The sequence below is a fragment of the Gymnoscopelus braueri genome (genome assembly GCF_963280865.1).
Source record: "Gymnoscopelus braueri genome assembly, chromosome: 16".
Classification (NCBI taxonomy): Eukaryota; Metazoa; Chordata; class Actinopteri; order Myctophiformes; family Myctophidae; genus Gymnoscopelus; species Gymnoscopelus braueri.
Window position 1 is genome coordinate 26,423,893 of NC_137616.1, and position 21,443 is coordinate 26,445,335.

The window sequence follows — 21,443 nt, forward strand, 5'->3', positions numbered from 1 at the left end:
CATGGACCCCCCAAATTAATATGCATTTGTCCCTAAACCCCCCATCTGAAACTGTTTTGTGCCAGGGGAGCCCCGTACCAGATTTGCGTTGTTAAAACATTTTATTTTATAGAAAATAACAGAGCTTGTAGATCGGCTATTTTCAATGTATACAACATACAGTATAATAACAGGTTTAATTAATGTGCTCATAATGCCCTGGTTGCTTCTTTTGGGCTTGTTTTCCTAGACCTGGTTACTTGTTTCTCTCGCAAAACCTGGCAACACTGACAATGAAGTGGATGAATGAATGGTAGCCAACGAACGGGATAGTGTCCCCAAAAAATATTTCAATCAATGAACACAGGTTTAATTTAAACCCAAACACAATCCAATCAATGACACATCGATCACTTGATATGATCAGGAAAAAAACAGGGCCACCCGTTGATAATGTTGACCGATGACAAACAGGACAAACTCCTCCAAACGGCGTAAACAACAAGCTGGGACACAAAAGAAAGGACTGCACTGCAGCGGCTCTGCTCACATTCAAATAATTAAATCACCCCACAAAACATCATGACACAATTAAATATGCTAAATCACGATTGTCTAAAGTGTCAAAAAAGTGCATGCATCCATGACCAGTTTTATTATTATTGTTTGTCATTAAATGTTTCGATGAATTGAATACACAGGACCCCAATGGAAACAAGCCATAGTGCTTTATTGGGTTTTAATCCTTTGAGCATCCTTTTGTATGGAACTGTACTTTGTGCTTTTTTTTTGCAAACTGTAAATAAAGAATCAATCGATTTTCATTCATTTGCCTTTTAAACCTTAGCCTAATTCTTTCTCACGTACCTTTTTGCTCATCCGTTCACAATGAGTGCATGTCTTTAGCAGGCTTGTCACGGTTAAAGCATTATTTTCCACATTTTCCGAAGGTGCGATTGCGTGCCTCATGTCGTGTTCGGTTTGCAGCTCAATTTTGTCGGATATAAAAAAAATATTAATGCGATTAGAATGGCTGTTTCCTTCTGGTCTTTGTTCCTTGAGGCACTGGGTATAAAGTGCTCCTCTGGCTGGCCGAGCTGTCAGCTGTCGGAGCCCCACAGCAGAATACCGTTCTCTCTCTGCACATACATTCAGTAAATAAGCTGAGGTCTAAGTGACCGACGTGCTCCGCAGCCAATCGCAGCGCGAAAACAGCCTCCGCTCGACCAATGAGCGAAAAGGCCTGCCCCAAAAAGGGGGCGGAGTGAACCGTGAGGAGAGTGGGGGTCTGTCTGTCTCCAAACGTGAGCTGACTGAGAGAACAAACCCCCGGCCCTAAGAAAACATAATCACTTATGTCTCCTTCTTTTGTTCCTTGTTGCAGCCATTGATCACGATCGAATCTACCGCATACCGCCTCTGTATGCAAAACAGTGCAAACAAGCCACTGCTTGTCACTGCATTACTATGCAATTAATACACATGATTCAATCCCTATGATGAAAAAGGACAATGACCCCTCTAAGTTTATTTTAAATTAAGTTTGAACACCTGCAGCTGATAAGTGCCTGTTGTCTGTGTACGCTTCTAATGTACATTCAGAGAGAAAAACAACCATACATGCAGCAGCAAGCCCCCCTATTGACTGCTGTGTATGAAAGGGGGAGGGGGGGGGGGTGGTGAAAACTGAGCCCCAGCTCTAGCAGCAGTACAAGGGCAGTAAACACCATAGCTGTGTGGTACACTGATCATCACTACCTGCATACAGTGGGATGGGTACCTGCAGGACCTGCTGCAACAACAACAGGCATTCAGGAAAGCGCCATTATATTTTGCCGTACAACCACAGTATAGATTGGTCTCTATACTGGCTTTGCGCCACAGCCTATCACACCACAGATAGCGCTGGGTCCTCCACCAATCAGCCAAGGCCAAAGGACTCCTTCAAAGGCAGCAGGAAGTAGAGATAAGGAAGGCAGCTCTAATAGCTTTGTTTATCCCAGCTCGACAATAACACCACCAACTGGTACAATGTGGTCATAGAGTCAATAGCTACTCTTTAGTTTTATCAGAAGTGATACACTGGGAATGACATTGTGTATTGAACACAATGTGTTAGGGGTGTGAACATTCACATTTGTTCCTTTATGGTCTGGTGGGAAAATTAATAAGCCAAAAAAAGTTAACTTCCTGGTACCCAACAGATACATAATTCCGTTTATTTGCTCCCAGTTGTGTCAGTCGAACCTGTTGATTGCCAGCTATCCAATAGCTGTTGTGTATGCTGTGTGGGTGTGCACGTGTTCATGCACACATGTGTGTGCGTGTACAGTGTAAGCAAAAAGATACCCACTAAAGAACCCCCACAAACAAGTTAAATTTGGTAATGATGATGGGGTGGAAACAGGGAGTCAGAACGTTGTCCCCCAGCAAAGACGAGGCATCAGCTACACTCTGTCCAGGAGCCTGCCTGGTCATTTTGTCCCCCAGCGCAGATAGCCAGAGAGCACCGTATTCAGCAGGTTCATTGTGTGGGCCTAACCCCCCTCCTCCCCCTCCCTCCCCTGATGCCACAACGTGGGGGTGCAGGGCAGCAGTAAACATGCCCCTGGGGCTGGAGTCAGCAATCTGCTGGGTGACAGCAGCACTGGGGGCCGCTGGGAGCCCCATGGCTCAGCAAAGCTGCAGAAGAGGCTGGTCAGCGTTAGGGCTTACGATATGCTCCAACCTTTTCACATAAAAGCGCTTAGGCCCAGGGTCCACGTTCGTGAACGGGGCCAAGCACACAGAAGTCACACACACACTATTTTGTGGAGCTTTACTGTAACTCACGTCAGGGCCAGTGTGTGTGTGTGTGTGTGTGTGTGTGTGTGTGTGTGTGTGTGTGTGTGTGTGTGTGTGTGTGTGTGTGTGTGTGTGTGTGTGTGTGTGTGTGTGTGTGTGTGTGTGTGTGTGCACACATGCATGCATATGCATGTACTGTATGTGATGGGAGGTGTAGTGGTTATGTGTGGTGCTTACGATAACATTATGTGTATTTGGGTTGGGAGACTCCACAGGTTTCACCTCAGGTGTGCACACATCTTCAGAAGAACAGGCCACCGGCAACAATGGGTTCCATTGATGCTTGCCTTATAGTAATGAGAATGGGTGTAGTTCCATGGGCACAAATATACAGATAAAATGTTTCCTAAAACCTGCACCACTGATATGTTGATCAGTTCACGGTATTGTAGGTGACACTACTTCATACATAACTATACAACTATAAAGTATAATGCTACATAACTTTGGCTGATGCACTATAAGTACCCATGTTTCAGAGGACTGGGGACATAATGCTGAGCCCTATTAGATAATATCACAATGCTTAATATGTTGATGAATACTTGAGTTCAGAATCAGAAGAATATGAGGTCTTTATAAATGAGGAGGGAATTTAAGATTTGGGAAATGTTAACAGAACAGTAGGACATTATTATTTATTATAGTGTTTTTGGTCCCGGTTTTATCAATCATCGTTTAAAGGTTCTACCATCATTTATAACATCGCTGATGTCATCAGTATATGCCCATATATGGAGCTGAGAGATTTGTTTGCGGCTGATGGCATGACGACATATTGAGGTTAGACAACACACTCCATATTTGGGCGTAGCTGCATTGGGAACTTCTTATGGTTATGGCTGTGTCAGAGTAACGTCAGAGGTATGCCCGCCGGCCGGCCCCCCTCCCATTAGCCAATTTTAATATTGGATATACATATTATATATATGAGGTTCTGGGTGGAAGTCCGTCTCTCAGAGTGTGTTTCCAAACGAACCATTGAATGTGCATTGTATGTAAATACGTATGCTTAATGGTCTGTGATTGTGATACACAGATACACGCGCAAAACCCTGAATATTTGAAGGAATTTATAAAAAAAACCCGGATAGGCCCCCAAAAGAGGACAAGTCTGGGTAAAAGAGGACATAGGTCACCCTATTGTAACATCTAGAATTTCACTAACCTTGAAAAAAATGCTGGCTTGGGTATTGGTGAATACACGAGTCTATGCACCAATCCAATCACATAATTTATCACATAATGATAGCTAATTTACTCTACACAGGCAAACAATAACACATGCAGATCTAGTGGAGTGTAACGTTAGTCAGAGCTAGCAAAATGTCATCGTGAAAATGTCATTCATTCTCTGTGATGTGACAATGATAGTAATCACATCACATCCATACGGAGTATATACTGTGTACTTTAATGCACTGGTATCGGATTGGTACTCAGTATTGACCGATACGCAAGTTCAGGTAGCGGAATCGGAAAGGGAAAAATGGTATCAGATCATCTTCAATTCGAATGTTTTGGGCTCAAGTAGAATGGAATGGCAGCCACTTTCTTGAATATTAAAAGCATTTGTTTTGTTTAAATCATGATTGCTAGTGCTAAACTGTTGACTGCTTCTACCCATAAAGAGGATGATAAAAGCTAATGAGATTAAAAGAGATGGAGAGACAGGAAGCCATGGTTAAGCTCTGCACATAATGTGCCCCAGCAGAGTGGCTGCTGTTTTTCACATGCAGTAAGACGGGAGGAGAGGAGAACCACATAAACTATGGGGATGTTCAACAAGTGGTAGAAGTCCTAACCAGTTCAAACCCGACCTATTGGCTCACAGAGAGGAAGCAGAAAACTCTCGCACACAATGACATAAGCCTAGCAACAGGCTTCCACCAATCACAGTGCAGAACAACAGTTGCAGGAACCAATCTTTTTGCTCTCTCTCTCTCCCTCTCCTGTTTCTTTGAGAGAAAAAAAGTTGAGAGAAAAAGAGAGAAGAAAAAGTTTTGCAAGAGCAACAAGTTGAGCAGACATATATAGACCATATCTAGTCTATAGAAAAGAAAGTAATTCTGTTTACTGACTGGAGTTTGTCTGGCTGTTGTTTTAAACAGGCTGTGTTAGTTTGAGTGCTTGTGTGTGTCTTTTATGAGAGCTACAACAAGTACCTCCTATCTTTCCAACACAAAACCACATGCCTCAGCTTAACCCAGAGGCTCACAAAAACAAAAAAACAACCAGGATCTTTTTTCCCCCCATGTCAACAGAATGAATGAATGAATGAATGAAGGTCCACCTGTGGACCTTGGATTTCTGTAGGTCACTGGCATTTGACGAACTCTATTTAAACTCAATCAAAGGTAGAAAGTACAGGGCTAAATAAATACCACAACTCTATGAATATAAGGATTGGGCTTGTTCACTGATGAAGTGTGAAAACTGCAGACTAAGTGGGTATTCTGCTCCCTCCCCTCTAGCCCCGCTCTTCAAACACGGCTCTGGGTTCGAGTCTGTCCATCGATCACTAAGCACTTAACATAGCAAGCTAAAGATCACAAATTGGAGAGTTAACCCTTACCTGGCCAACAGACCACATACTGCAGCGTTTAAGGAGTGGCAACTTATTAACTGTTCAACTGTTCACATCAACTGTACTCTTTCTGCTGGTACAAAACTGAGAAGACAGCATCAAGCCGTCGAACATTGCTGTTGAAAAAATATATATATTTGGCAACAAACAAATCTTGCTTTAGCATGAAGAGAACTGAGCAATAGTTGGATCAGTGTGGGAACCTTTAACAATACAAGAGCTGCCTTTTGGCCTCATTTGTGAGTCCCTTGGTCCCCCCCCCCCCTCCCCACACACACACATCTGATCTATGTGTACTCTGGCAAGCTATCAGAGTAGAGCGGCCTCACCAAGCGCCAGTTTTCCTGAGAGAAGAGGCGCACGCCCAGACCAATGGGTCCTGGACAAGCGCACACAGACACTGGGAGGAAGCCGTGTTCTCTGGATTCCATGAAACACAGCGGAACATGAGAGACTTGAGAGAGAACACATAAAGACGAAGAAAAAACTAAACAAAACAACAGAACCTATGGTTTCGAAGGGCAAGCGGAATCAGGAACAAAAGAAGACCAGTGGCTTCACACTGGTTTCACTCACAGACACACACACATGGTCGTTATGGACTATGTTCCAGTGGAAATGCCGTCGCCCTTGCAACCTGCCCATGTGCCCGTGAGGAAGAATGAGTTCCCGGGATGTTATTCTAACAGAGGAGAGGGCAGCTGTCACAATACAGCAAGCCGCAACAGAAAAGATCCCATAGAATAACAGAAAATACCAATCCCTCCCCTGCTATCTTTAGCTTGATATGACCCAGTGCCAACAAATAATTTAAAGCGTCTCCGTTTTGTTCTGCTCGGCCCCCTTTGTCGCCGTATCACACTATTTGATTTCTGCCAACACCAACCCCCCCCCCCCCAGACTCCCCGGAATCTGTCTTGGCAGGGTAAACTTATCGGATCCGTGGACAATATCAATGTGGTTGTTTTCTCAGGCAAACCAGAGGTTTCTAGCAAATTATCATAGAAAGTTATATGTCATCTCATCTCTCCTCATGCCCATCAGCACTGGGCAACTACCCATTAGAAAATACTACACTCTGGCATGTCGTTGCTGTGTGGCTGCTGGCATGCGCGGCTGTTTTTATTTTCTTTGACAAGAAGCAGAGGCTTTGCTGACTGAGCAAAAATGGGTCAGCTCACTGGGAACTTGTCCAAAAAGTTGTTGATCATCGGATTATAATTCCTAATAGCCACTGTAAACCCTTCAAAAAAGTCCCAACCCTTCACCTGTCTCTGGGAGAAGACAGAAAGACAATGATTCACTCCCAAAACACCACTTAACAACAAGGCCATAACAGCTGCTTACTGGACAATGTTCCAACCACTAATCGTAATGTGAGTTAGTGTGCCACTAAATCCAAGGCAATAAAAACTGGGAAGTATAAAACTTGATGAACCGTTCAGCCACCCCAGAGCGGCATGTTTTAAAAACTGGCTTTCATCATTTCCATCTAGCTGCTCATGTGGTACAAGAGACAGAAAACAAGGGAGTCAATGAACTCCTTTATACAAGAGAACCGGGCAGGGCCGACACCTCTGAGAAAACTCAAGGTTGGACATGTCCTAAGGAATTGCGAAAGACAACAGGTATAGAGAGCAGCTATATGTAATCCAGCAATTAAACACAGCACACTGTACAAAACGCTGTGATAGACAAAGGCTGCAGCTGAGTCTAAAATAAGTATTCTTACTAGAACGTGGGCCCTTTAAAGAAATGTCCCAAATGCTACAGTGTACAGAATCCACCCTGACAAGACTTCTTAGTTGTTATTTTTGAGTGTTCATAGGCTTTAGAATCTGAGTTTTTTAAGCTTAGATATATATTATAATGACCGGTGGATGATGTCAATGTGACAATTTCTCTCACTGTCTATTTGACTGCTTTCCGTGAGTGGCAAGCAGAAATAAGTGGGGTAGCGCGTGTGCTCGCCGCTTCTGAAATGTGTCTGGTAGAATCACAAGCTTTGTCTAGAGCGGCTGCGTTCAGGTGCGGCTGCCGCATTGTGGCCGGAACACGATGCTTCCATGCCCAGTGAGTGGAATCCGTAGTTTTCATGAATCTCATACAGTGGGGAAAGCTGTCAATCTGGGTGGGCCCAGATGCAATCTGGCTGAGCCTGGGCCTACCCAGTCAGGCCCAACCGTATAGATTTGTCCCTGGTCTCTGTGACATAGGGATTCTCATAATGCACTGCAAGCCTACAACAGTACACCCGTTTAGAATTGGTTGTGAGCAGGGAGCTGTATAAATATTTTATAATGTAACATTCAAATGATTTTCCTTTTCATTGAATAAAACTTTTAAATACATTTAAAAGAATATCATATGTTTGGGTAAACTGTCTCATACAGCATGTCCAGTTATGTTTTCTTGGTGACCAACGCTTGTTAGAATGGATTCTAAGTAGCTAAAGTGTGATGTAATGCGTCATAGACACTACAACAGAGAAGCTACAGCTCTGTGTACCTCTGTCACTTTATCACCTCTGGTCTTCTCAGTCTCCTCCTACTGTATCTGTTTCCTCAATCTCTAACCCATACCAGTATGTATTGTGATCGTTACATTGAAGGGGGCATGTGATACGGTCGTACTTCAAGGAGGGGGAGAGGTGATATGGCCTAATCGCTGTACTCAGGAACCGTTTTGACCGCGTCCTATTACTTCATTAATAGACAATGAGACGGATGGCACGACAAAACAGCCAGTGGAACCTCTTTTGAGCGTGACGTCACCACGCCAGGCCGGCATTAATATTTGAGGGTTTATATGACATGTCTGTTTGATCCAGCTGATATTCAGTCCAAGTTTCGTTCTGCCATCTACTCACTCAGCCATTGCTGATCCAATATTTCCACTAACTTCTTTTTTTGAGAGACTGATGAATATGCTTTATTATTGTGTGTTAATCAACATTCAAGGAGAAAACATGAGGAGTCTACACATGAAGTAGGGGTTGGCATGTAGTACTAGTATAATGGTACAGTATACTGTAGGTCTTGTCTAGTTAACCATATGAATGGGCATGTCATAATAGGCGAACGATCATCAAAAGTAGCTCACCTACATACAAGCTCGCAACATGTCGCAACATGGTGCGTTGGGAGCTTGTAGATAGGCTATTTGTGGCTAAGTTATTTTGTGTAGAGGGAAACACATTATAGTTATGGTCTTTCAATTGTCATCTATTTCACTTCTCGGTTTTCCTTGTACTCCACACTGCATCCCATTTATTTTCTCTCATGCGTCAGGTCACACACCACTTATATTTCACCATAAGCGAAATTTCAAACATTGCCATTATATATGAAAGACAAATATGAGCATGGTAAGATAAATATACACACCGAACTCTGTTGACTCTGCAAACAGAACAGGACAGGCGCAAATGTATATAAACCTGCCTTTCAGCCCACTATATACAGTTAGTTCCCCAAAAAATGTACACACATGCAGAGAACATGAGAAAAGAAAAATGCTTACACGTGCAGGAAATCCCATATGTACTGTAGGTGTAAAAAAAAAACACTGACTGCAGCAGTGTAAAGAGAATTATGCTTTGTCATTATGTCTGCCAAAGCTATTTAGCAAAACACTGCAAGTTTTAGATTACACAAACATTTAATACGATGCTGAACTTCAGTTTAATATAAACTATTTAGATAAAGGCAAAGTAAATAGGGAACTGTTTTTTTGCATGTTATGAGCACATATCTGCACATTAAGTAGCCTAGTTGTGTTCACGGGGAACACTGGACATACAGATAAGACAAAATTATTGAAATACAATTACTATAATTACTTATGATGATATTATACTTGCTAAATGCTCTAAGATTACAATACATCTTTAAGGACAAATGTGTGAGGCTTCAGGAGTGTACCGGTTCTTGACGTTTACAAACTCTCCATGGACCTCATAACCCTGACAGTAGTGGGCCTGTGTAGTGTGTGTGTGTGTGTGTGTGTGTGTGTGTGTGTGTGTGTGTGTGTGTGTGTGTGTGTGTGTGTGTGTGTGTGTGTGTGTGTGTGTGTGTGTGTGTGTGTGTGTGTGTGTGTGTGTGTGTGTGTGTGCGTGTGCAGTCCTCTGTCTCATGCCACAGGAAGTAGTGGAGATGTTTGCACTGTAGTTAATCGATAACAGGCCTGCACAACCAAAGAAAGGACAAACCAACGGCTAAAAATCTTCTGTAACGTTTCCCCTATGGGCTCATACCTGGCTTAAATATCATTAACAGGGGAGAGATGTGGTGGCTTTTATCCCATGGTGGTGTTAATTAATAAGTAAAGAATGATGGTGCTCATTTTACAACGCATGGAATTCATGCCTTTTTATTTCTCCCTATAATTCTGTGTTAGGATTTTGTAGACACAAATAAAACAACATTTGCCATCTGTCCGTTGATGCATAAGCACAGATATTGTCGCAATTGGTTAAGAGCTACTGTAGCTACATGGCTGTGCAAAATGGCCGAATCAGTGCCATTTGAGAGTTGCAAGAAATCACAATACTTGTGTTACTGCAAACTGTAAATGTTACTTCCGGGGTAAAGCACCTTACTGGGAGAGAGAGAGCGAGAGACATTATTTGACTAGTGTGCACAGGGAAAGCGCCTCGTACCTTTATCATGGATAAGTAAACACTCCGTACCATCTAGAGTGACATCATTGGCCCGGAGAATCAATAACCAGCCACTTCCTGTGCAGTGGGAAAATCGATGACTCGGTACACTAGATTAACTATCTGTGCCTGCACACCTGAGGAGGTGCGCACAGCACAACACGCGCACGGACATAAACAGGACAACGTCCCAACAACACGCACATACATATAGAGCATTAAGAGAAAAAACACCCATAGTTCTCACTCAGGGAGCGGTATCTGTGTGGCTTCAGTGCAGAGTCAGCCCATTATAGGATTAGTGGAAACCACAGAACAGTGTAGGCCTACCGTTGGAAGTCTAAATAGCATAATGGCTCAGTTAACCACATGAACCCTATTCTGGGGCAAACATTTGGTGAGAATAGCAGATCTACTAAGCTCACGATGCGGCACAACAATTTTGTGTAGAGGGTAAAGAGGAGCAGACCAAGTATAGATCCCTGGGGGACCCCGGTCAACTACAGTAAGTACGGTATCTGTGGATTTAAGTGGTCGAATCACATTTTTATCATGTTTCTCTCTCTCTCACTCTGTCCCTCACTCACACACACGCACGCGCACACGCACACACACACACACACACACACACACACACACACACACACACACAGACCAACATTTAAAACAAACACACGCTTCTCTATGACTTCTTGCACACCTTGATGGATGCATTACAAACTGATTGACCAATAAAAACTTGCATTGGACACTATGTTCAAAGACACTCTGCTCTGGCTCCTGTACAACATGATACAATGGGTGCTGAGATAGGAGCAAGATGAAAAATAAACAAAGTGACCGCATCATATTTCTGATCACACAAGCGTTTCTGTTTCACTCAAAGGGCTCCTCGTAAATCGTGTCACTACAGAGCTGGGCTCTGCTGTGCCGTTGGTGCATTATGTGTGCCATTAAAAAAAACTGTATTTGGACGTGCACTCGTGCAGTGCACATGAGATTCCATCGGGCGAGCAGGAGAATGCATGGCTCCCAGCTTGTTTGCCTTGGTAAAATGTCTGGGAGGAAAAGTCCAGCGTCACGAGCCCCAGTGTTCTCAGATTACCGCTGCACCCCTGCCAAGTCAGGGAGCATTCTGGGAGCTAATAGCAGAGCAGGCAGTTAACAGAGTGGGCTGGAGGGGAGATAACGAGGAACTGAGCCCAATGTAGCCCTTCATCACCTGTGTGTGTGTGTGTGTGTGTGTGTGTGTGTGTGTGTGTGTGTGTGTGTGTGTGTGTGTGTGTGTGTGTGTGTGTGTGTGTGTGTGTGTGTGTGTGTGTGTGTGTGTGTGTGTGTGTGTGTGTGTGTGTGTGTGTGTGTGTGTGTGTGGAACAGAGAGTGACAGAGAGAGACAGAGAGAGAATATCCCAGGAGGACAAGACAAGGATTTCAAACACCACAAATGCTATTTCAAATCCCACCCATCTGAAATAGACAGAAACGAACCTGTGAACAGAAAACGTGTGAAAAGTACTTGCTGTCTCAACACATAGACACAAACAGAAAAAGAACAAAGTCAGCCGTGGTGTGTGAAATTGTCGAGGTGACAGAGAGATGTGTGGGCGTATTTTTTTCCCCCACAGACACTTGATTGTGTTTCATTATCACAGCTATTCTCTCGCTGATATATGTTGATACGTGGCTCACAGACGCAGCGCTTTCTGACGTACAGTACAGAAGCTGGTGTGTTTATCCAATTATGAACAGTGAGTTGAACACGACGACCTCCAGTCCTCTTCCCCGTGTGTGTGTGCTCACCTGGGGCCCCGTCTGTCTGTCTGTCTGTCTGTCTGTCTGTCTGTCTGTCTGTCTGTCTGTCTGTCTGTCTGTCTGTGTATCTGTCTGTGTGTCTGTCTATCTGTCAGGGTCCCGTTGAGAGTCCATCTGGACCACCCTACACCAGCTCGTCTGTGAAGACAGTAGACATGTGAGCAAGGAGTGGCGGTAGATATTTATTCATGACAAAAGGTTGAGTAACACTTCCTATGAAGCCCATGTATATATAACGCATTATAAACATACTTATAATGCTTTATAATCTGCTTATAACTCTATATAGTTATAAGAAATCAGAAATACTTAGAATGCTTTGTAACAATAATCATATCACATTATATGGTAAATAGAAATGCTTATAACACTGTATAATTACAGTTATAAGCACTCAGTCATTTACTCATCAAGCACTCAAAATACAATCATAACAAATTGTAACTTTAATAATGACTTGTAAGGTCAAGTACTTTTCTTTGGGTCAGGATCATAGTGTATTATAATTCATAGTTGTAATGCATGAACTCATTTTATAATGCATTAGAATCACTGTTCTGTCAATGTAATGTATTATAGGCTATTTATTACTGTATACTGTAAGTCAATATAATAGGTAACTGATTGCTTTGAGTAAAGTAAAAATAACATTGAGTCTGCCTACATCTCCAGGATAATCGCAAAATAACAGTGATTATTATACAAAATGAAATTAATGTATTACTACTATGAAACTTATAATACACTATAGTCCTTGACAAAAGAATGTCCGTAAAAGTCCAGCAATTATGAGGTATTATAATACCTTGAGTCATTATAGAAGGCTTTTTATATATATATATATATATATATATATATATATATATATATATATATATATATATATATATATATATATATATATATATATATATATATTGTATTACGGTAATATATAGATTGATAGGCAAAGTGAATCAAGTTTTTCATTTAGCAAATGGCAGGCATTGAACCTTGGCTGACCCAGACTTCTAGTCTAAACTTCAGGCTACTGTTGCTCGGACTGAGAATTACGCTATCAGTAAGTCTGTTTGACCCCACGAATCGCACTGATATCTGTATGTGTGTGTGTGTGTGTGTGTGTGTGTGTGTGTGTGTGTGTGTGTGTGTGTGTGTGTGTGTGTGTGTGTGTGTGTGTGTGTGTGTGTGTGTGTGTGTGTGTGTGTGTGTGTAGTAGTGCATGTGGTCATGCAAATAATGTCTGGAGAGGAAATCTACAGTCTCTTGATGAACCAAGGCAAGGTGTGGCCTCTGCCCTGTAAAGCTCACATGGCCAGGCCTGGTCTGTAAGCCGGCCCGCTGGGCCAGGGTGCGTTCTCTCTGAGACTCCCACAGGAAACCTTCACACAATACTTGGCTCTGCTTGAGGTACTCACACAAGAGACACACGCACATAACCTGTTAGCCTTGACACACACACAAAGATCAAGAGAGAATTGTGCACGTATATGTTAAAAGGAACACTCTCCCCGTCATATATGTTTAACCATTTTCATTCTGGCATCCCTATTTTGAGCATGTCGTTGTCATTACATTGTCAAAAACGGTGGTAAACTAAAAAGAATAGCGAAAAAAAACATATCCACAAGCTCACAAAGCGACGTATTGTGAGCGACGTGTTGTGTCTACTAATTTAGCTCCTGTACAACAACAACAAGTCATAGAATATTGGGCTTAAGTGGTTAATGCAGTGCATGTGCACACACTGGCACACACAACACATGCCTGCGCGAGTGCGGGCACACACACACACACACACACACACACACACACACACACACACACACACACACACACACACACACACACACACACACACACACACACACACACACACACACACACACACACACACACACACACACACACACACACACACACACAGGGTCACAGGCAGACAATGGACAGTGGAACTGTGCCATAAGGAAAGGCTGTTGTCCAGTCACTGGGCAACTGGGCCAACAGATGGTCATCTTCCCTTCCACTAACACCAGCCAGGGAGTATGGGGGGGGGGGGGCAGCATGGTCTCTGTCTCAATGGCTCACACCTTTCACCATGGACATGGGAATGACTCAGCCATAACCCATAAAGTAAATGGACTGGACACTGATCACCTATAAGACAACGTGGACTTAAGCCTGAACCGAAACCTACAGTTTTCGGTGCACCGGTCTCGCGCACCGAAAATAGCCAATCGCGTCACAATGTTTTGTGAGCTTGTAGCTACTTTTGGTGCGTGACATGGCGCGCAAATAAGTATTAATCAGGCAGTACACTGAACAGGGGCAATGTATGCAGACAACCCACTCACACAGTAACAATCCTCAATGTTAACTTAATATGAGAATGTGAAAAGCTCCCACAGTTAAATTAAGGCTGTTAGTGTGCAGACATAACAGCCTTACAACCTCAACCCAACAATAATGCAGCAGAATGCAGAATGGAGAGAGAGAGAGAGAGAGGTAGTGAAAGAGTGAGCATAAGTGCCATAAAAGAAAAGTAGGGGAAAGGTCGCTTGGCTTTATAGAAGAAAGGGAAAGAAGGGAAAAAAACAAAACAAACACACACACAGACCACAGTTTCATATCTGGTTGACCAGTCGCTCCCTCTCAGCATGAAAAGCTTCCATGGGACGACACGCACGACCATCACACACATGCACACACACACACGCACACACACACACACTGAGCGAGAGTAACACAGAAAGATAAAAACTGAGAAGGGAGGGGGGTGTGGAGGTGTTCTCTAGAAGATTCGCATCTGTAAATACTGTATGCGTGCCCACAGTACACTGGGCATGTGTACACGCGACTGTTGGTGCAAGCATGTGTCATGCACGTGTGTGTGTGTGTGTGGTGTGTGTGTGTGTGTGTGTGTGTGTGTGTGTGTGTGTGTGTGTGTGTGTGTGTGTGTGTGTGTGTGTGTGTGTGTGTGTGTGTGTGTGTGTGTTGTGTGTGTGTGTGTGTGTGTGTGTGAGTGAGTGAGTGAGTGAGTGAGTGAGTGAGTGAGTGAGTGAGTGAGTGAGAGAGAGAGAGAGAGAGAGAGAGAGAGAGAGAGAGAGAGAGAAAGATGGGGCAAGGTAAAAGATAACATTTGCATGATAAAATCATGGGAGTCGCAGAGCGATCCTGTCATTTCAATCGTTGGGTGTATGGTGGTTATAAAAGTCTTAAAAGGTTATTTATTTCACTTTAAAACACTTCTAGGATCATTTTAACGTCTACTCTGGATTTTGTGTGCGCCCGGCCCACACAGTTTTTTGCTTGATTCAATATTTACTGATATTGGCCCCGATTCATAACGAGGGTCGTAAATATGGGGTAAATAAAGTTCGTAAAGGCCGGTCGTATTTTGGTAGTCACAAACGGACGTGCAATTCCCAAAGGGGTTCGTATATCACAGAGACGTGCGTACAACCAGTGCGTATGACCAGGTGTGATGATTACTCTGGAAGGCTGCGTCCAACAGCATCCAACTTTAACGTCACCGTGCTGAACCGTGCTAAACAGCGTTGCCATGTCCGCTTAATATAAGCGAATTTGGGCTTATTTTTCTGTAAAGTTGCTTGTAAATATTCACAATTGTTCAATTGTTTTAACCGGTGGTTCTCAAATATTTTTATGACATGGACCCCCAAGTTAATATGTAGGCTAATTTATCCCTATAAGCCCCATCTGAAATGTTTTGTGCCAGCTGGAGGCAGATTTGTGTTGTTAGAATGTTTAAAAAATCTTCCAAATATTGCACATTTTATTACAAGATTTCTTTTAAATATAGCAGATCTACAAGCTCACAACGGTTTAATTAAAGTGCTTATAATGGCCTAAGTGCCAGTTGCTTCTTTTGGGCTTGTTTTCCTAGACCTGGTTGCTTATTTCTCTCACAACATCTGGCAACGCTGATGAAAGTTTGAAGTTCAACTCCGCCTCGTCTAAAGATAACAGATGCGGCTTCGCATCGCCTTGACAGCTTACTGTTCTGTCTGGAAGCGGATCACGTAATAAATGCTCTCATGTGTAATGAGAATAAATAAGTTTACAAGGTTTAACCCCATTACCAAATAAAAGGCTAATAAAACGTGGAAAGGATATATATAAGCCTTTTCTAATGAACATTGCGGACTTTTACCAAGGTAAAAAGATGATGAAATCCAGCATACAAGTGGAACCTGCTATCCGATTATGGACCAGAGCTTATTGATTACTTATTGATTAAATTAGTGCATTTTTTGATTAATATATCACTGTCCTACGTCGGAATGGGGAATATTAGATCTGTTGTGTGTGGTGTTCATGTGATCAAAATACAGTAGAGTAGCCTACAGTAGACTATTAGCCTACAAATTAATACTGCAGCATGGACAGAGGTGCGTCAGTCCCTCCGCAGTTTCATTAAGGCATCATAGCCTATTTTCATTATTACATGACACTTTGGCTGAGATGGCCCGCTGGCAAACACACTGAGGGACGGGGACCTAATAATTCAACTCTAAATGCAACTGATAGCCTAGAAATTAAATAAAAAAGCGGTGGAATCTACATCATGTCTATATGATGCATACTGTAGGCTACAAGCAATATATAGTTTGACATTTTTTTTTGGTTTTTTTTAATATATATGTGTTGACAAATGTTGGGCATATATATATTTTATTTGAGGTTTGCCACTGTTGTAATTGATTTTGGCATGAAGAATAAAGCATTCTAAAGACATACGCACATTTCAGCCCTGTAAGACAGCCTCAGGGCTGACCTGAGAACGTGCGCACCTGACGCACAAAACACAGACCAAAAAACTTTTATGAATCCGACTGCAGGTGTAGGATTTGTCCTAAATGCCGGTAGGTACAAAATATGGTCGTAAATCCCTTTATGAATCGGGGCCATTGTCCTTCTAATGCAGGGGTCTTCAACCTTTTCAGGCCAGGGACCCCCAAACTGATGGGGAGATGGAGCAGGGACCCCTACCTCATAGGGGTAGGGGGGGCTACCACATATATTGTATATTTATGTATACAATTGTGTTTTATATTGCCTGCTCCTATACGCACCTGCTCCAGTAGGTGTGCAAAAAAAAAATTCTCTACAAAATATGTATAAACATACCATGTTATTGTGCATTGTGCCTCCATTTATCTGTTTGCTATGGATTCATGTTATGTTTAAAGACAATTTGACATTTTGGGGAAAAAAATGAAAAATAAAAGTTATTATTGTTTTTCAAACAAAAATATTGTTTAATCAAACAACAATTTCGCGGACCCCCCTGCAGTACCTCCGCGGACCCCCTAGGGGTCGCGGGACCCCCTGTTGAAGACCTCTGTTCTAATGCATGAGGCGTCCTTCATTTTTCAACAACGTTTTGTTTTATATTATCGCTTGGCTCATGCTCATGTGAAGTTCAATGACGTAAATCATGTCATGTATTGTTTAACCCATTAAAACCTGGAAAGCCTACGTTGTTATACCGTTCAATCCAGGAAAGCATCCGTGTAATTTCTTTTGTCAAGGATCCCCAAATTGATATACGGTATATTTGGCCGCAGACTCCCATCTGAAAATGTTTTGTTCTAGGGACCCCCAGAAGAGAAGATTTATGTAAAAAAAATGAATACATTATTCAAAAGTTTCCAAATATTGTTGAGATTTTTCCGAATTTGTTCAAAAATAGCAGATGTATGCGAGCTTGTTATTTTTGAATAGCCTACATATAAATGTTTTGAATTAAAATGTCAAGTTTTTCAGGAAAAAGGTTTTTAGATAGCGTTTTTAAAATCGGCCCTCAGGTCTAAATGGGTTCAAACCATGTAGAGTAGCCTGCCCTACATGGATGGATAGTCCAGTGGACTCCGCAGACTTTTGCCTTTCACAGTCCAGTGTACTTGAAGTATAGGGTAGGCCACCAGCCCCATTTTATAGACATATCTCATGGACATGTCGAACAGATAAGTTCGCATGGACAGAAAAATTACTGCTGTATTACATCCCAGGCAAGCATCTGCTCAACGTTCTGCATTTCTGTGCTCGATCTAGAGCAAACCACAGCCATCTAGGAGGTCTGCGCAACAATCAATTCCATGTAGTTTAGTTGTTTGATTAAAATTTTTGCTTTTGCTTTTGACCCGTGTGCGTTTGTTATTTTCTCCCAAGATAACTTTACATCACCTGCTGTCTGCCCTATAAAAAATCGTAGTCTGTGATTAAACTATGACACATAGGGATCATTATTTAACAGGGGTCAGATTTCAAGTCTCTGGTGTATGGCAGGCATTATTGACATGAATGAAGAGTACAACAAGTACAACCCAGATGTTCTTTTGTAGTCTATTTATTTCCTTATGCTTTCCATATCCAGCCTTCACTAGTGTACTCTTTGGTCCCAAAGGATACATACTGTTTTATGAGCGGCTTGTCTTCCAGTGCTTGCAGTCGTCCCTCGGGACCTCGTGAATTTGTTTACATGCCTATATGGATTTGCATACTTCAGCTTTCATGTAGTGTAATGTGGATTAATTTTGATGTAGAACCATGATGACTCTTTGCACGGGTAGTGGCACATGGATATTGTAAATTATTGTTATCTAAGTGTATCACCACCCAACGGTAATTGATTCCCACAGTTCTGAATGAAATGTACTGCGTTGACACGCCCCAGCTTGCATTATGAAACCTGAGGGATGAGGTTTTGACGCGGTTTCAAATGAAAGAAATACAGGAAGTAACCTTGTTTTGTTGGGGAATGTGACTCAATATCTTTGCAAATGGGTGTCGTTCTGTAAACACATGCCCGCATTAACCACTTGAAGCCCAGCATCCATATTCTGGGGGCGAACATTATTTTTGCATTTCTATTTCCCAGCACATCCGGGGCGATGTTATGTCATGGAGCGGTTCAGCCACAACAACACACAAAAAAAATCGTCAGTCGCACATTTTTACAGCCTCGCGAATGGAAATGAACTCAGAAGAGCCATGTTACATAAATGAAGGACTTATTGGCCGCCGGCCGCACAAGAGCAGATGTCATATAGACATGTGAGCTATTTGCTCTCCTGTGTAAGAGAAGTGGAGCACAGAAAAACAACATTGCCACCGAATGAATGGGGCCTCTGTGTGTGCGTGCGTGTGCGCACGCGCGTCTGTGTGCGTGTATGCTCAAGCGTGCTCCTTCAAGAAAACATGTTTATTAAAAGGGAGTTACAATCACAGTGGAGGTATGAGAGAGAGAGAGAGAGAGAGAGAAGATGAGAGAGAGAGAGGAGAGAGGAGAGAGAGAGGAGAGAAGAGAGAGAGAGAGAGAGAGAGAGAGAGAGACATAGAGAGACAGAGAGAGAGAGAGAGAGAGAGAGAGAGAGATGAGAGAGAGAGAGGAGAGAGAGAGAGGAGAGAGAGAGGGAGAGAGAGAGACATAGAGAGACAGAGACAGAGAGAGAGAGAGAGAGAGAGAGAGAGAGACAGAGAGCAGGGAGGGGGGCACAGAGAGAGTCCATAGAAAGGCAGTGGGTGAGAACGAAAGAGAACAAACAGAGAGAGAAGAGTGGGACGGAAGAGCAATGGAAAGAGCAGGAGAGAGGAGAGGAGGAGACTAGTTCAGTATGTAGGTCATTAAACATATAGGGAAATGGTGGGTAATACTTTATATGAAGCCCATGTCTGTAATGCATTATAAAGATACTTGTAATGCATTATAATCTGCTTATAACAATGCCTAATTATAAGTACTCGAATATTCATAATGCTTTATAAAAATCACACATTATGAAGCATTTTATGACTATGAGTTCAAGCATAAATACATTAATAAATGGGCTTATAACAGTAAAGGCCTTTGCAGACAGGGTGCGATTTTTCGCACGAAAAAAAAAACGACAATATCATTTTTTAAAAAGAACACATGGTTTTCTATGACCTCATGTACACCGGCTCCGAATTTTGCCGTGCGGGCAAGTGGCTGCGGCGGTGCGGGTTATTTTTTTCAATCGAACCCAGTTCGATTTGTGCGTCTTTTCGCATGCGGTAAAAAACTGATTGAACAATCGCACCCTGCCTGCAAAGGCTTTAACTGTATAATTATAAGCACTCATAATGCTCTATAACGACAATCATAACAATTTATAAAAACTATGCAAGAACAATTATAACAAGCAATTTTAATGCATTATAGAATTATTATAATAAATTATTATTAACTATGAGAATTATTACACTGACCCCTTGCAAAATGTCAGTTAGTAAAAATTATGAAGTGCTGTGATACTTCAACTTGTGCTTTATAATATGTTATGATTGTTATAAATCATTATGAATATGTATGTAGTATTGCGATGATTATGCTTATAATAAATATGTCCATAATCATAATTATTATGCAGTGTTATAAGGAGATTACCATGCATTACAAGCATGTTTATAATGCATTATAGACATGGGCTTCACTGAAGGTGTCACGGAAATGGCAATACTTGCGTCTATAATGCATTGTACTGATACTATGACTCAGACATATTGGTCGGAGCGACGTAGGTGTGAGGTCAAGGTAGCGGCCCAAACCTCTAGTGCAGTTTATGGGCATATCCCCAGACTTGCCCCGGAGGCGCTTCCAAGACAGAGCCTCCTTCCCCCCCCAAACAAAAAGGAAAACGTCCATCCAGCCCTTGGCCAGAGCAGATTCAAGAACAGGCCGGCATTAAAGGTCAAGTTCAAGGGCTCCTTTTTTTCCTCCTCCTTGTTTTTGTGGTTATTACACAGGAAACATTCTGCGAAAATAGCTGATTTACAAGCTCATGCTTGTAGATCTGCTATTTTCGCTATTGTTATACAACGTATGTAGGGTTTAAGTGGTTAAGTAGGCCCATAGGCTATGTGCATTTGAGGTGAGGCAACACATTCCTTTAAGACTATTGCAAAACATAGAAAGTTAAATAACAAGGGAAAAACTAAAAAAACAACACCGTGAGAGATAATTTGATTCAGCATGAACGTGACACATCCCCGACTTGCTGCTTTCTCCAAGTGGTGGAAAGTAACTAAGTACATTTACTCAAGTACTGTAGCTACTTACAATTGCAATACAATTTTTAGGGTATTTTCTCCTTGAGTATTGACATTTTTCGATACTTTATACTTCTACTCCACTACACCTCAGTGGCAAATATAGTTCTTTTGACTCTGACTTAGAATTTTAGCTTACTTCGGAAATAAATTGGAGTACTTCTTCCAACCACTGCTTTCTCCCCCCTCTCCGGTCTTTCTAAGAATATTCAGCACTGGATCCCTGAAAAGCAGGTTGCGCAATCTCATTACAAAACTCACACTGTGTCCACACGGGAATGAATAACAAACACGCACGCCCAGAGGTGGAAGTACATTTACTCAAGTACTTACAGTAAGTATAATGTTGAACTACTTTTACTTTACTTGAGTATTTCCATTTTTCAATACTTAATACTTCTACTCCACTACTATACATCTCAGAGGCAAATACAAAACATGCATTAACCACTTAAAGACCCATTTTAT

General features: G+C 42.2%; 1 protein-coding gene across 2 annotated transcripts in view; it reads right to left on the bottom strand.

Annotated features, from left to right (window-relative positions):
* The window catches only part of sesn1 (sestrin 1), a 63,255-nt gene that overhangs the window by 5,302 nt on the left and 36,510 nt on the right, over window positions 1-21,443 (bottom strand). The window contains exon 1 of one of the 2 annotated variants that reach the window (XM_080453295.1): window positions 847-1,111. The exons of the other annotated variant lie outside the window; for it this stretch is intronic. Coding sequence (XP_080309421.1) covers window positions 847-948 — 102 coding nt within the window. The 5' untranslated portion in view covers window positions 949-1,111. Of the gene's footprint in view, window positions 1-846; window positions 1,112-21,443 lie in introns of those variants that run through there. 2 annotated transcript variants of the gene reach the window in all.